A 17807-nucleotide genomic window follows, 5' to 3' on the forward strand; every position below is an offset into this window, starting at 1 on the left:
AAGATGGAGGAAGCGAGAGGGTCACGTCTCTCTGAGCTCTGAATAACACTGAACACATGTCTACTCAACTGTGAATGCCCTTAATGTGGTTTGAAAATGTTTAAAGACACTGCAAATCGTTGTTTGGGGGTTTTGGGTTGAAGTAAAAAGGCACTGCAAATGGTAGTTTGGGCGTTTTGGTTTGAAGTAAAAAGGCACTGCAAATGGTTGTTTTGGGAGTTTTGGTTGAAGTAAAAAGGCACGGCAAATGGTTGTTTGGAGGGTTTGGGTTGAAGTAAAAAAGACACTGCAAATGGTTGTTTGGGGGGTTTTGGGTTGAAGTGAAAAGGCACTGCAAAGGGTTGTTTGTCTAAACTTCCTGTTTGCACTATATTGATTTTAGATAAAATGCTACCAATTATGGCTGCGATTTTTGGCCATCTTACTCAGTCCCCCTCCACTCATCAGATGCAGAGGATTCTTCCCATCTATGAAAAATAAAAGTGTTATTTGTGTTTAAAAATCTCTCTCCTGTCAATCACGCCATGAAGGCCACACCTTTTCCAGTGGGAGGGGGAGGGATTATAAAACCCGGAAGTGTGGGTGTGGCTCAGTCTCTGCATGATGGGGGAGGGAGAGGTCACGACTCTGTCTGAGCTGTGAATCAACTAAACACACTGAATGTCTACTGATCTGTGAGTGTGGTGTTTTGTGTGGTTTTATGGTGGTTTTATGGTGGTTTTATGGTGGTTTATCCTGCTTGAAATGGTATGAAACTTCATTTGAATGTGGTGGCCTTGCACCCTGCTTGAAGTGGTTGGAAACTTCACTTGAATTCGGTGGCCTTGCACCCTGCCTGAAGTGGTAGGAAACTGAACCTGAATTTGGTGGCCTTGCACCCTGCTTGAAATGGTAGGAAAATGGATTTGAATTTGGTGGCCTTGCACTTTGCTTGAAATGGAATTTCAAGAAATAGCTGTGAGTCAACTGCCAGCCCACCAGCCATGAGTGAGCTGCCAGCACATCAGGCTTGAGGGACTGAGCTGCCACCCCAAGAATCCATTTGGTCCACAATGTCCATACTAGCCCTCTGGAGACCAGTAGTCCCTGCAGCCAACAACACCCATACCAGCTCTCCAGAAAGCCCCCCCCCCACTGGCCACCAATATTGGAATTGGTGGAGAGGTGGAATATTGCGTTGGGGGACCAGCCCTCCCGTGTGAACATGGGACCCAACGGGTCCCACTTAGTCTAGAATGTTTAAAACAGAACATTGACATTCTTACTTGCAGCAGCATAACAGGTCTGTAAACACAGTGCCCAATAAATAACATTATAAAGAAACAAAAAACATTTCAATAAATTAAAAAAAAACAATATTAGTGCAACCCCCCCCCAAAAAACCCTAGGGCAACCAAAGCAGTTCATAATTTGAAGTCCAGAATTTAATATAGGCTTTAGCGATCCAGTTCGCAAATAGGCCCTTCAGCCCACTGAGTCCACACTGACCTGTGATCACCCCATACACTAGCGCTATTCTACACACTAGGGACAATTTACAATTTCACCCAATGAATCTACAAACCTATACGTCTTTGGAATGTGGGAGGAAACTGGAACACTGTGGAAACAACCCACGCGTTCACAGGGAGAAGGTACAAACCTCGTACCGCCAGCACCTGTAGTCAGGATCGAACCTGGTTCACTAGCGATGTAAGGCAGCAACTCTACCGTTGCATCACTGTGCGCCCATAGTTGGTGCCCTTGGTATCTCCCATCTTGTATCGTCAAGGGGACTCTAAATCTGGAGTAAAAATTGCAGTTTGAAGAAGAGTTTATCTGAATTTCCTTGCAGCTGCAGAGCTGTAATGTTTGTTGACATGTGTGCTCTGCCTGACAACAGTGATTGCCAGATGGGCCCTGACAGAACGGCACTGGAGGGAAGCTATCACTTAACCAGGTATGCAGAACAAATTAAATGGGAGGGCAGAAGGCCAACGAGGGCAGACACTGAGGTCAGGGACAAATTATGATGATGGACGCTCCTGACCAGCTTCTGAGCATCCGGCAATATGCGCACTCCTCTAGATCAGTGGTTCCCAACCTTTTTTAGCTCATGGCCCCCTTGAGATCTTTTAATTTTTCTGTGGCCCCCCCTGTCATTATTAGCGGAAAAGAAGAACTTCAATATTATTATACCTTCCATAAAAATATCAGTGTCTATTAATTGCACATATATTCTCTTTTATTCTATTCCACAAACATCAAAATATTTCAACTACATAGATTTAAATTTATTAGAACTGAAATGTAGGAGGCAACAGGGTGGTAGCTCTGTGGCCCCCCTTCATTGAACCTGTGCCCCCCTAAATCCCCAAATTTTTCTGTGGCCCCCCTGAAATTTGCCATGGGGGGCCATATGGCCCCAGGTTGGGAATCACTGCTCGAGATGACAGAGACCGTGATCTACGGGGACCAGGGGGAGCAGATCACTGCCTGATTGGAACGTGTTACTTGGATTAAAGCTTCAATGACTCCCAAATAATTCATCATTCTCGCACAAGCATGGCAGGCGAAATCAATTCAGGCCAAGTACTGGTTTAAAAGAGCTACTTTAGTTTAGTTTAGAGATACAACTTGGAAACAGGCCCTTCAGCCTATCGTGTCCATGCCGACCTATGATCACCCGTATACTAGTTCTATCCTACACACGGGACAATTTGTAGAAGCACATCTTTGAAATGTGGAAGGAAAGCGGAGCACCTGGAGAAAACCCACGTAGCCACAGGGAGAATGTACAAAAATCTGTACAGACAGCACTCGTAGTCAGGATCGAACCCGGGTCTCCAGCGCTGTGAGGCAGCAACTCTACCGCTGCGCCATTTTTAAAAAATTGACTATTGGATAGTATGTCCAGCAGAGGCCACCCTGTCAACTGATTGCCTTTATAGTTAACAAATGAACTCTACATGGCACAGGCTTGCTTTCCATGTGCTCATTGAGGTCAGGGGATTGGTGCCCAGAAATGAACACAACACTCTAAATGTGGCCTCACCGATGCCTTATATAACTGCAACATGACCTTCCAACTTCTAAACAAAGTACTCTGACTGATGAAGGTCAATGTGCCAAAAGTCTTTTTGACCATCCTAACTACCTGTGGTGCCACCTTCAAGGAACTATGTCCGAAGAAGGGTTTCGACCCGAAACATTGCCTATTTCCTTCGCTCCATAGATGGTGCCTCACTCGCTGAGTTTCTCCAGCATTTTTGTCTGCCTGCATTCCAGATCCTTCTGCACTACAACACTCCCCAGTGCTCTACCATTCACTGGGTATGTCATGCCCATGTTAAACTTTCCAAAATGCAACACCTCACATTTCTCCCTATTAAATTCCATTAAATTCTGTCTGTGTGGAGTTTGCACGTCCTCATTGGGACTACATGAGTTTCTCACAAGAACTCCACATTCTAAAGACACGTTGGTTGGTTGGTTGGTTGGTGGGCTACTGTAGTATAGATGTCTGGTGGGAAGCGACTAATGGGTATGTAAGAGAGATAGGTCACAAGGCCTAAGTGGGGGAATGGGATGAATGGAAATGTTCTGGGTGCTGCAAAGACCTGATGAGCCAAATGGTCATATTGATGAGCCAAATAGTCATATTGAGAACAAAAATGAAAATATGAATTATGAGGCCAATTCTGGAGTATGGTGCACAATTTTAGTCGCCTAATTATAGGAAGGACGTCAACAAAATAGAGAGAGTACAGAGGAGATTTACTAGAATGTTGCCTGGGTTTCAGCAACTAAGTTACAGAGAAAGGTTGAACAAGTTACGGCTTTATTCTTTGGAGCGCAGAAGGTTAAGGGGGGACTTGATAGAGGTCTTTAAAATGATGAGAGGGATAGACAGAGTTGACGTGGATAAGCTTTTCCCACTGAGAATAGGGAAGATTCAAACAAGGGGACATGAGAATTAAGGGACAGAAGTTTAGGGGTAACATGAGGGGGAACTTCTTTACTCAGAGAGTGGTGGCTGTGTGGAATGAGCTTCCAGTGAAGGTGGTGGAGGCAGGTTCGTTTTTATCATTTAAAAATAAATTGGATAGTTATATGGACGGGAAAGGAATGGAGGGTTATGGTCTGAGCGCAGGTAGATGGGACTAGGGGAGAATACGTGTTCGGCACGGACTAGAAGGGTCGAGATGGCCTGTTTCCGTGCTGTAATTGTTATATGGTTATATGGAAAGGGATGTTGAGGAATCTCCTGACGAAGATCTATATTTGATAGGCGCAGAAATAATTCCATTTTATTATCCCAGACCAAAACTAGGAACCATAAATATAGTCAATGATAAATTCAATAGAGTTTCAGAAGAAATGCTTTTTCTAACCATTGTGGTTAAATATGGACCCACCAACAGTAGTGCAGGTGACAGCATAGATAAGCACTTGAGAGGAAAAGAATAGATTGTTATCTTGATAATATACCATGAAATATAAATGGGAAGGGAGTAAAAGTAAAAGTAAAACGTTCCCAATGTTGGGGAAGCCCGGAACCAGGGGTCACAGTGTATGAATAAGGGCCAGGCCATTTAGGACTGAGATGAGGAAAAACTATTTCACCCAGAAAGTTGTGAATTTGTGGAATTGTCTGCCACAGAAGGCAGTGGAGGCCAATTCACTGGATGTTTTCAAGAGAGAGTTAGGTTAACATAATCGAGGGATATGGGGAGAAAGCAGGAACAGGGTACTGATTTTAGATGATTAACCATATTGAATAGCGGTGCTGGCTCGAAGGGCCAAATGGCCTACTCCTGCACCTATTTTCTATGTTTCTATGAAACGCCATAATGGAACAATTAGTCTAAACTGTGTGTGTGTGTGTGTGTGTGTGTGTGTGTGCATGCATGCACGTGTGTGCGTGTGTGCACGCACGTGTATGTTGCGAGCAGATATGCTTAAATGAAACCAGCCATTTGTCCCTATGATGCTGGATGTTTTATGTCCTTACATTATAAATTCAAAGCCTGTGCTCCATTCTGGAATGCTGTGCTGTGCTGTCTGCCGCCCGTAGTGAATGAGGAACAAAGACGTAGTCAGCCATGGCAACAATTATCTTGTTAACTGTGGACATTTGTGCCAAAATTGCAAAAAGGGACTTTCAGCAATCAAGAAACACTTGGAGACACATTCTGCTGCTGACTACTTGTTGTCAATGCGTTTGTGGCATTGGTACTTTTAGATTTGGGTAGCATAAAACAAAATGTTTTCACTGTTCCTCAGTACACATGGCAATAATAAACTAAACTAAACTAAGAATGACTGGGGCGGCACAGTAATGTAGTGGTAGAACTGCTGCCTCAATGCACCAGAAACCCGGGTTTGATCCTAACTATGGGTGCTGTCTGTACGGAGTTTGTACGTTTCCCCATGACTGCGTGTGCTCTGGATTCCTCCCACACTCCAAAGACGTTCTAGTTTGTAGGTCAGTTGGCATCAGTAAAATTGTAAATTATCTCCAGTGTGTAGGATGGTGCCAGTGGAACAATCGCTGGTCGGCGTGGACCAGGTCGGCCAAATAACCTGTTTCCGTTCTGTATCTCTGATGTCTGACGTTTAAAAGGATCATAATGCACAGGCCTCTCGCTCCGCTCTACTTCTGCCAACTCTTTGAAAATGCTCTCAAGTTATTCCATTTGCCCCTCCTTTTCTGCAAGCTACTATTGATCCTGCTTCCACCTCCCTTTCAGGGCATGTGGATAGTTTCTCTTAAGGTTTCCATTAGGTGCAAGCATTTGAAAACTTTCACACGGACTCTGCACTCATGTCGAATTACAGAGGCGCAAGTACCTGATCTAGACTGTAGAATCCAGGGCAAGACTGGACCATCACATTTAGTTTAGTTTAGTTTAATTTATTGTCAGCTGTACCGAGGTGCGGTGAGAAACTTTTTTGTTGCGTGCTATCCAGTCAGTGGAAAGTCTATACATGATTATAATCGAGTCGCCCAGAGTGTGCAGATACAGGATAAAGGGAATAACATTTAGTGCAAGAAAATGTCCAGTAAATTAAAGATAGACCGAGGGTCTCCAATGAGGTAGATGGTAGCTCAGGGCCGCTCTCTAGTTGATGATAGGATGGTTCAGTTGCCCGAAAACAGCTGGGAAGAAATTGTCCGTGAATCTGGAGGTGTGCATTTCTCACTTCTGTACCTCTTGCCTGATGGGAGCGGGGAGAAGAGGGAGTAACCGGGGTGAAACTCGTCCTTGATTATGCTGGTGGCCTTGCCCATACAGCGTGAGGTGTAGATGGAGTCAATAGAAGGGAGGTTGGTTTGCGTGATGGGATGGGTTTGCGTCCAGAAGTTAGGAAACGCACACCTTCAGATTCCCAGCTGTTATCAGGCAACTGAATCGTCCTCTCACCAAACTAGAGAGTGGTCCTGACATACCATCTACTTCATTGCAGGCCTTTAATCTGCCTTTAAGCAGACTATATTGGACTTTATCTTGTGGTAAATAATATACCTTATATCCTATATCTGCACACTGTGGATGGCTTGATTGTAATCATGATGTAATCATTGACTGGATAGCACGCAACAAAAAAACCTTTTCACTGCAACTTGGTACAAATTACATAATAAACTATACTATACTAAACCAAGCAGAATATGCTGTTCCTCCTGTCTGCGTGTTCCACTCCCATTTAATGGCAACCCTAGTTTGTGCGAAGTCTAATTCTCTCCTGATGTGTGTTTTCAGGTCGTGGTTGGTATCTGACACTTCACGTGACCCACCACAAGCGGAGGGAGGTCGCCTACATGCTCCTGGCGCTGGGGCCAACCACTGGTGTGGGCAACCTCTGCCTTTCCTTCAGGCACAAGCTGTCCGGTGACTCCCCAGGAAAGATCCAGGTGTTCGTGAAGAGGCATGGCATTTATGGACACACACTGTGGGAGAGGAACAGGGGGCGTGGCTGGAGGACGAGTTGGTTCACACTGAGAGGACCAGGTCTTGAGAGCGTGAGTGCCTTCAACTTTAAAACAGTACAACCTTTAAATAACCGTAGTTGGTGGGAACACAACAAATGGCACACATTCTGGCATCCCAGAGTGGTCACAGCCAACTCAAGTGCTTCAAAGATAGACATAAAATGCTGGAGTAATTCAGCGGGTCTGGCAGCATTTCTGGATAAAAGGAATAGGTAATATTTCGGGTTGAGACCCTTCATCAGTTTGACAAAGCAGCCTGATGAAGGATCTCGACCCAAGATGTTCCCTGATTCACTAAGTTACTCCAGCATTTTTGTGTCTATCTTAAGTGTAAACCAGCATCTCCAGTTTATTCTTACAACTTCATAGCCTGAAGAAGGGTCCCGACCTGAAACGTCACCTATCCATGTTTCCCAGCAATGCTGCCCGACCTGCTGAGTTACTCCAGCTCTTTGTATTTTTTTTGCTGAAGATTTCAGCATCTGCAGTTCCTTGTGTCCATCAGCTTTATTTGCCTCAATTTCAAGTTAATAGTTGTTTGTAAATCTGGAATGGGTATCCAACCCCCCAGAGTGGATACTGATACATTGACGGTGGGACAAAACCATTCTTCCATTCTTTTGCTCCCAGTGGGGTAATCAGAATTCCTCAGCAAGGTGATGAACACTACATTGCTGCAGGGGTATCTCAAATCCCCCCGAAACTCTTAAAACACTCTATAGCGATAGCAATCTCAACAGCCTAGTTCATGTGCGACTTTAAGCGATGGTTTGCCAGGGTCGTTCTTAGATGTACCCCACTTACACAAGGGGGGAGGGGGCGATGGATCGGGCACCTACACTTTAAACAAACTATTGAAAATAGGATGAAACTCCTTGTATCCCATACCCCTGTCTCCAGATCCTTGTAGTGCCTGGAATGTCTGTGTAATCTTGGCCAAGTTGTGGAAAAGTCAGACTTGATTAGTGAGCACACTGCTGCCATTAATTATCCTTAAATATTGCTATTCAACTCCACTTCTCTTGCAATCGTCCCTTTTATACAATAACAAGGGAATGATGGAAAACATGAGGTTGTTCCAATGAGTTTATTTTTCGTATGCAGGGAAGAGCATTGAGTTAAACAGTGTGTAATCAGACTTGAATGCCACATGCACTATTTGCACAGAAGCAGCTGTCTGGATGTGTCACTGCCAACACAGTTTGAGAAATGAATCAAATGTGCCTTTGATGGCTGCAGTAAACTTAGTGACCATGCACGGGGTTGCATCTGCTAAAGGCGTTGAGTTGAAAACAATCCTGTTACATACATCACAGAATGCCAACGAGATTTGACAGGCTCGGACTTTATATTTTGGAGAGTAGGAGAACCTGCAACTGCGGGGGGATTTGAGATACCCCTGCAGCAAATCATGAGGTAAATAAAAAAGTGAATGTGCAGAGTCTTTTCCTCAGGATATGGAAATCAAGAGCTAGGTTTAACTTGAGAGGGGAAATATTTAATAGGAACAAGGTTCCGCATGGTTGGCTGCTCTGGAAGGTTAGATCACATGGGATCCAAGGAGAGATTGCAAATTGGCTCCGTAGAAGGAAGCAGAGGGTGACGGTGGAAGGTTGCTTCTCGCATTGGATGCCTGTGACTAGTGGTGTGCCTCAGGGTTTGGCGCTGGGGCCATTACTGTTTATCATCTACATCAATGATTAGGATGAGAACACTCAGGGGAAGATTAGCAAATTTGCTGATGATACAAAAGTTAGTGGTTTTGCAGAAAGTGAAGATGGTTGTGAACGATTGCAGCAGGATCTGGATCGATTGGTCACATGAGCGGACGAATGGTTGATGGAATTTAATACAGAGAAGTGTGAGGTGTTGCATTTTGGGACGTCTAACAAGGGCAGGACCTACACAGTAAATGGTCGGCCTCTGGGGAATGTTGTAGAGCAGAGGGATCTAGGAGTGCAGGTGCATGGTTCCTTGACGGTCAAGTCACAGGTAGAGAAAGTGGTCAAAAAGGTTTTTGGCACTTTGGCCTTCATCACTCAGAGTATTGAGTATAGAAGTTGGGAGGTCATGTTGCAGTTGCATAAGACTTTGGTGAGACCGCATTTGGAATATTGTGTTCAGTTCTGGGCACCATGTTATAGGAAAGATATTGTCAAGCTTGAAAGGGTTCAGATAAGATTTACGAGGATGGTGCCAGGACTAGAGGGTGTGAGCTATAGGGAGAGGTTGAGTAGGCTGGGTCTATATTCCTTGGCGTGCAGGAGGATGAGGGGTGATCTTACAGAGGTGTATAAAATCATGAGAGGAACGTATCGTGTAGATGCACAGAGTCTCTTGCTCAGAATAGGGGCATTGAGGACCAGAGGACATAGGTTCAAGGTGAAGAGGAAAAGATTTAATAGGAATCTGAGGGGTGACTTGTTCACACAAAGGGCGGTGGGTGTCAGAGGAGGTAGTTGAGGCTGGGACTATCCCATCGTTTAAGAAACAGTTAGACAGGTACATGGATAGGACTGGTTTGGATATGGAGGATATGGACCAAACGCGGGCAGATGGGACTAGTTTAGCTGGGTCATGTTGGCCGGTGTGGGCAAGTTGGGCCGAAGGATCTATTTCCACACTGTATCACTCTATGAGGAACGCGAGGGCCAACTTTTTCACTCATCTGGGTGGTAGATTTATGGAATGAGCTGCCAGGGAAGGTAGTTAAGGCAGATACCATTTAAAAGACATTTGGATAGGTACAGGGATAGGAATGGTTTAGAGGGATATGGATGAAACATGGGCATAGGGGGCCAGCTTGGATGTAACATTTTGGTCAGTGCGGTAGACATGGGCCAAGGACATGCCATATGACTATGACTCTAGGTTTCATTGGCGGGGTGAAGCTTTTGGAATGCTCCAAGGGCTTGGGAATTTTTGCAAGATGTTTGTCTTTTGAAGATAATCAAATGATATGGAACGACAAACCAAGGCAGGCCACCGATTGTGTAGAGGGCAGGTTTTAGTCAATACTGTATCTGATCATAGATTCCGTTTATTTATCAAAAGTTCCACATGAATTATCACACTATTAATGTGTGCATGCTTTTGAGAAGACAATCTTGTGAAACTTTGATAAACATTTGTTCTCTTATCACGATCCTAACTACCTGCAGTCTGGTGAAATAGCAAAGCAATGTGATCTGTCAACAAATAGATATGTTTTGACTGTCTATGTACCGCCTTGCTGTTAACCCTTCGATCATACATCAGTGGTTAGAGGCAGAATGGATAACCAAATTGATGCATGGTTGATGGGTTAACTTAATAAGATGGCACATAGACAGCATTGGCAGTCAGAACATATTGCCACTATAATCAGTTCAGAAGCCCATTTTCAATATTATCTTTGTTGTCAGAGCACATCTCATAAAAATAAGGACAAAAATAGATAAAATGTCTCTGTGGTCCTCATTTTTGTTAATCAACCTGCATCTGACAATCTACCTGGAAAACCAGCACCTGACAAGCTATCTGGACCATATCTATTGCATTTGTTCCATTAACCTTTTTATTATCCCATAAAACATTCAATCAGGTTAGTCAATGATTTGCCTTGGAGAAATCCATGGTTCTGTTTTTTTAACTGAAACTTCTGTCCATATTTTTGTTCCCTAAATATGGCTTCTGAAGGTTTCCCCACTTCTGAGGTTGGTCCTATCACCCTGCAGTTGCCGGGAATGTCCTCACACCCTTTTTGACCAAAAGTATCATAAGTACCATTGTCCAGTTCTCTGGAACCACTCCAATAACTAGGGGCTGTCAGGAGATTACAGCAAGTCCTTTGCAAATCCCATGCCTTCTGCAGCCTTCAAGAAGCTATCTGGGGATCTACAGGTTTTTTTTTAAGGATAACCAGGATTTCTAGTACCTCCTTATTACTTGTCATACTGTTATCTTGCTACCTACCTTTTTATTCTCGAGAATGGTGTTGTCATTGGGTCTCGTTCATAAGAAACAAACTATGAAGATTGGGTCTGGAGCATTTTGGGCAGAATAGAAAATCGAACTCGGTCTGTAGTGTCTATGCCAAACATGATGCCAAGACCAACTCTTATCTGCCTGCATATAATCCATATTTGTTCATTCCCTGCATATTCATGTGCCTACGCAATTGTCTCTTAAATGCTACTATGGTATCAGCCTCCAACACCACCTCAGCATCGTGTTCCAGGCACTCACCACCCTCCGTGTAAAAATACTTGCCCTGCACATCCCCTTTAAACTTTGCCCATCTCACCTTGAACCTATGCTCTTTAATATTTGATATTTCCATCCTGGGAGAAAGGTCTCCTACCTATGCCTATCATTTGATATACTTCCATCTGGTCTCCCCTCAACTTCCAGTGTTCCAGAGAAAACAATCCAAGTCTGTAAACCTCTCCCTGTAACTATTACCCCCTAATCCAGGAATCCAAAATAGTCATAAACTCCCCACTGCCAAAGAGAATGAGACCACTTCATTGTTTTGGTCGAGCTGCCAAATACATTTAATGCCAAAAGATTGATCCTATCTCCTCCAGCATAATGTAGCCCCTGAAAAATGAGCTTCATATACACTCTACTTCATATGGTCCTGGAAAATATGCACAATTCAATAATAAAAATGTCTATTTAGCCTTTAAAATAAAATCTGATTGCACAAATGTGGACAGGATATACTTGGTGAGTTTGGACACAATTGTTTGGAGATCAGTGCAAGGCGAAAGATGGTTTACTTGGTGAACTAACACGAAACTTCACGGATTAGCTGAAAAATGGCTCCGAAACTCTGAATGTTGAAAGTTCAATGCAAAGAAGAGATTGCTGTTTTTTTCCCAAATTTCTGAAGGAGGGTCCCAACCCAAAACATCGCCCATCCATGTTCTCGTGAGATGCTGCCTGTCCCGCGGAGTTACTCCAGCACTCTGGGTCTTCTTTTGTAAACCAGCATCTGCAGTTCCTTGTTTCTACGTTTCTCACCTGGTTTCTCTCTCTCTCCTCCAGGTCATCTTCAAAGGGATCCAAGAGAAGAACAGAGGAATCATCGGTCTGGATGATATCAGCTTGCAGAAAGGCCAATGCTCGGGAAGACCTTGGGGTCAGTAGTGAAGCGGAGGGTTCCACATCTGAAAGGCCACCCCACCTCACCCCCCTCCGTCTGTGTGAGGACTGAATGCGGGGGGGGGGGGGGGGGGGAGGGGGAGAAGTAGCTGACTGCCATTCTATTTGGCTCCTGAGTACAATCTTTCCTGGACACAGCCCTCTGAGGGCACAAGAGATTCAAACAAACTCCGCATTTTTAATAAACCTTATCTGTGTGCTTATGCGATTAGTCTGTGGTCCAGTAATGCTGACGAATATGGCTATGAAATCTCCAGAATGAGAGGGGTGTTGGTTGGAACAGCAGCTCTAAATGAAACGACTCATTAATCAACATGTCATTGTATTACGCTGGAGAGTGGACGCACCCAACTAGATGTCAACTCCTTGCACAAATCATATCTCTGTCATTCTTATCAGGGCACTGGACTGGAAACGTCCTAAACATTGTCCTGATGAGTCTTGGCCCTCGGATGGTAAATATCTCACGTAACCTGAAACCTGGGTCTAGCATCACCTTTTTAGAAGTTTCCATGTGAAGTTAATCTGACACCACGCACGTATATTTGAGCTGCAAGGGACTTCAGTCGGTAGTCACTCCATTAATTCCTGGCCCTTTTTCTTCCTCTCCTCCTTCTGCTCTTGCCCGTCATGCAGGGTCTCATTGTGTTGCTTTACCCCTTTGGCATCCTCCACCTCATTACAGGTGCGTAACTGATGACTTGTTAAATTGCAGTCACTGCCGTCTCAGCTTAAAGCTGCCTAGCAACTCTCCTCCCACCCCATTCCCACATTGAGCATGTTGTTGTACACTGGGAAATCACTCGGCTCCATGCGGGGGGACTCCTGTACTGTCCTGGATCGTGTCACATGGACTGCCGCTTAGTAACCCAGGTGACTGTGTTTCTCCTTCACATTTTTGTCTCTTAAGAGCTTGACAGTGGTCGTGCCATGAATATGTTCCTACAATGTGCTTTTGCTTTTAATTGTTTGTTTAGTAATTGATGCCAAACAACAACTATAGCCATTTAAAAATGTACCTACGTGTAAATGAATTCTTTATTGTTTGGGATGATTGTCTCACTCTATTTAACATGCGTTTGTTTCACATTTACTTGAGCATGCACTTACTGCAGCTATTTGTATTTGTGTAGGCACTCCATAGTACTGTATATAACACTGCAGGGAATTACACAGCTGTACTTTTACAAGCTTTTCAGGCAGCTATTGAGGAGGTTTGTAGCGGTGATTATTTAGGAATGCAAATTGATGGGATTATCAGAATACAAAACTCACTTCCTGATTTTACCAGAACACACAAATGGTTGCAAACCCAGAAAATTAAATGGTGAGTATGCACATTATTCCTTATATATTGCAATAAATAAAAATAAAGTTTTCTTTTCAAGAGGAACAAAGCAATACATCCAGATCACAGTGGCCCTTGTTTGGCAGTCAGGGTGCAGGAAACTAGTCCAGTGTGATTGGGTGGGATATCTTGTCTTGGTTATGTTCACACCCAGTAAGTACCCTTCAGTTAAATACCCTTCATCACTACAAGGTTTTATAGCAAGACTTCAGCTGTTCCACTCCTTATAACTATAGCTACCAATTATGATTGTAGCTTGAGAGTGGGACTATTTCTGATCAGTATGGTCAGTCCTTGAATACATCCTGTATCGTGTGTTAACATTTATCAGTTTGTTCAGTAATCCTCGTTAAACAACACCCATGAACACTATTGGGTGGCACTAAGACTCAGAGCTCATTTTGTGATTCCTGTGGCACTATGTTTACAATGGTGGTTATTTTTTCTTGAATTTTCACATGGTCACATATTCTATTAGTAAACATTTTTGGTCTGAATATATTTTTTGCCCCCACTGAATATATTTCTTGCCCAGCATTCTGCGTTATCAGACCCATGCCTGTCCCCAATGAAAGGCAGTCAGTGGATCCAAAATATAGGCCTTCATGAGTGATGATGGAATATTTATTACAGAATATTTAACACAGGCAGGAATGGCATTTCTTTATGAAGTTAATGACAACGAGTCAACCTTTGTTTAAAACTGGCCACCATTCGATGGCAGCCACCCCATTCACTGGAAGGGAATCAAAGGGTTAAAAATGTGCTGATTTTTGTAATAAAAATGGACTTGTGTAAAAGTGCTTGTTCTGATTAGTGGTAGACAATATCAACTCTCACTTCATTATGTCCATGGTGGTACCTTAGAAGCAGAATCTTTGGGAGATGGAACCAGATGCAGTTACCATGGGTTAGGTTGTTCCAAATTGACCTGGTGATGTTTCTAAGGTGAGCTTTTACCAAGGGTAGGGGAATCAAAAACCAGAAGCAATAAATTTAATGGGAAAGGGGGTAGATTTAATGGGAACCTGAGGGACAGCCTTTTCACCAAGGGTGGATGGTATATGCTGGGTATATGGTGGGTATAGAATGCGCTGCCTTAGTTGAGGCTGGTACCATAACAGCATTTAAAAGACACTTGAATAGGTACATGGATAGGAAAGACTCAGAGGGATACGGGCCAAAAGTCAGCAGGTGGGACTAGCTTACATGGGCATCTTGGTCGGCATGGATAAGTTCAAAGATTCAATGATATTTTATTGCCACATGTACAGTGAAATGCTTAGTTTTGCTGACCACTCAGTATTTGAAAAGTCCCATCTCTGCCATCTAAACCTTTCTTGTTACACTTTTTGAAACAGAAATATCTGGTGACTGGTAAGGCCAGCATTAATTTTCAGTTACAAGGAGGAGGTGGTATTCATAAGTAATAGGAGCAGAATTAGTCCATTTGGCTCATCAAGTCTACTCCACCATTCAATCATTGCTGATCTATCTTCTCTTCACCCCATTCTCCTGTCTTCTCCCCTTAACCCCTGACACCCATACTAATCAAGAATATATCTGTGGTGTGGTGGTGGATTGAATACAGAAGATAAACACAAAGTGCTAGAGTAACTCAGGGTCAGGCATCATCTCTGGCTGACGTTTCAGGTCGGAACCCTTCTTCAGACGGAAAGTAAAAGGGAGGGAACTGAAGGTCGGAAAATGCCAGAACATATCAGGCCCAGCAACAGATGACCAAGGAAAGGTGGAGCCCATAATTGTCCATTGTTGGCTGGGGAGGAGGTGATAAAGATGGATACAAGGATGCGAACAGTGGAACTAATGGGATGACGAGGGTAGAGGAGAGGGGAGCACTGGGAGAGGGGATACAGGGGTTACTTAAAATTGGGGAAATCAACGTTATTGCCGCTGGTTTGTAAGCTACCCAAGCGTAATATTGGATGCTGTTCCTCCAATTTGATTTGATACAATGGACTTGACCTCGGCCACTGCAGAGAGCTAATGAGAATCATTCACATTGGTGTGGGATAACAGTCAGAGAGAGTAGAGGTGAGGTCAGGATGGTAGATTTCCGTTGAAGAACACTGTTTGACCAGTTGGCCTTCTGACAGATTATTTGGAAAAACACAATGCATTTATATTCTCAAGCTGCCAAGATGTGATGTTACATTGGACACATGACTGTTTGGGAATATCAGAAATCAGAGCTACAATCTAATCGCAGGGGTCCAAACTCTCTCTCTCTCTCTCTCAGCTCTCTCGGTCTTTACGGAAACCGGCGTGCAGAACGAGGCTGTGTGGCTCATTGTGCCTACGATACACCTGTGTGCAAGAGCTACCCAATTCATCCCTAATCCACCATCTTCTTTTGCCCCAATTCCCACACGGTTTCCTCTGAGATTGGCTTATAATGCCCCTGTCCCACTTAGGAAACCTGAACGGAAACCTCTGGAGACTTTGCGCCCCACCCAAGGTTTCCGTGCGGTCCCCGGAGGTTGAAGGTGGTTGCCGGAGGTTGCAGGTAGTGGAAGCAGGTAGGGAGAATGACAAAATCCTCCTGAAACCGCACGGAAACCTTGGGTGGGGCGCAAAGTCTCCAGAGGTTTCCGTTCACGTTTCCTAAGTGGGACAGGGTCATTAGTTTGGAACAACAGTAGATCGCCTGAAGCCAGGGAGTGTGTTTGAAAGTTATTTTTTTAAGGGATTTAGTGATGGAATCAGCTCAGAAACATCTATATTGTACTTCTTTCTGAACTCATCTGTCAGCAATATAGTTTAATCTTCCAATGATAATGATACTTGCGCTAAAAGTTGGTGCGAGTTACAGTAATACACACCAATAAAGGTTTAAGGCAATTATTCAGTCAGCTTCGTTTTACACTGAAGTAGCCACAACGAGATCAAAAAGACTTCACAAAATCAGGAGGGGATCAGGCTCTCCAGTAAATTGATTAGACAATCCTGGTGTTGTGGTTAGATTCCCTTGTTAATGGATGGGAGCAGCTAGTCTTGGAATCATACAGTTCCTGGTGAAGAGTAACTGCACAAATATGGTTATGGTCGAGTCTGGGCAGCATTATAGACAAAAGCAATCACATTGACGTATTGTAAACCGCCATTATTATGGACTATATAATGGATCTTGGTTGTAGTGGACGCACCTAACGACATTCTCCTCTGGGCTAGGCTGCCGCACCAACCCCGGCCATCACCACCTCCCCGCCCCTTACCAGGCCCTGCCTGCCGCCGCCACCGACCTTTACCGCACGTAGGCCATATGCAATGACTCCGCCGATCCTCGCCTTTCCCCCGACCGCCAGTAGCCTGGGCCCATCAACTCACCTGCTTACATGGTTCAGTTCCAGACCGAGTGAAGAAGTCTCGACTCAAAACGTCACCTATCCATGTTCTCCAGAGATGCTGCCTGACCTGTTGAGTTACTCCAGCACTCTGTGTCCTTCAGTGTATTAACCAGCATCTGCAGTTCCTTGTTTCTACTGCTTACACAATGAGAATCCCTTAATTGGTTATAGTGGACAATTGGCAATAACAGACACCACCCTATCCCTGCAGTCCTTTATAACAAGAGTTTATTGTATCATTATTTTATTGTAAGATGCAGCGATCATGAATTATTTTGCTAATAAAGACTATTTGCATTTACTTTATAAATGTCAGAATCAAAAATCTGCCACTTCAACTGATTGATGTGTTAAGTTTGCAGGTGTGTTTCGAGTTTAGAGAGTTTAGAGATACACCATGGAAACAAACCCTTCGGCTCATGGAGGCCACACGGATCATTGATCACACGCTCCCTCAAGTTCGATGTTATCCCACTTTTGCATCTATTCCCTACACACGAGGGGCAATTTACAGAGGCCAATAAACCTACAAACCTGCATCTCTTTGCAATGTTGCAGGAAATCTGAGCATCCTGATGAGACCCATGCACCACAGGGAGAATAGGCAAACTCCACGGAGGCAGCAGGAGAGATCAGGATCGAACCTGGATTTCTGATGCTATGGCGCAGCAGCTCTAACAACTGTGCCATAATGTTGCAAAGAGATGCAAAAGATAGTGCTTAATAGTAGATTGTTGTCCACATTGCCAAGGACACCACATTTATTGTATAGGACTTGTGGGGAAGACTCATCCAGCACATTGTCCAGGAACAAGAGAGACAATCAAACATTTGAGACGATTCTGGATGAATAGGATTACCTAGCAACATCTTTTCAATTTAGATACAATGTGCTGGAGTAACTCAGTGGATCGGGAAGCATCTCTGGAGGAAAAGAGACTCTTCTTCAATCCTGACCTGAAACATC

General features: G+C 44.0%; 1 protein-coding gene across 2 annotated transcripts in view; it reads left to right on the forward strand.

Annotated features, from left to right (window-relative positions):
* Window positions 1-14272, forward strand: part of npnta (nephronectin a) — a 68517-nt gene extending 54245 nt beyond the window's left edge. For both annotated transcript variants that reach the window (XM_055641780.1, XM_055641788.1), the window contains 2 exons: window positions 6747-7006; window positions 12008-14272. In XM_055641780.1, the coding sequence (XP_055497755.1) occupies window positions 6747-7006; window positions 12008-12109 (362 nt within the window). In that variant the 3' untranslated portion in view covers window positions 12110-14272. The remainder of the gene's footprint in view (window positions 1-6746; window positions 7007-12007) is intronic.
* Window positions 14273-17807: the final 3535 nt, after the last annotated feature.

The sequence above is a fragment of the Leucoraja erinacea genome, chromosome 1 (genome assembly GCF_028641065.1).
Source record: "Leucoraja erinacea ecotype New England chromosome 1, Leri_hhj_1, whole genome shotgun sequence".
NCBI classification, from domain to species: domain Eukaryota; kingdom Metazoa; phylum Chordata; class Chondrichthyes; order Rajiformes; family Rajidae; genus Leucoraja; species Leucoraja erinaceus.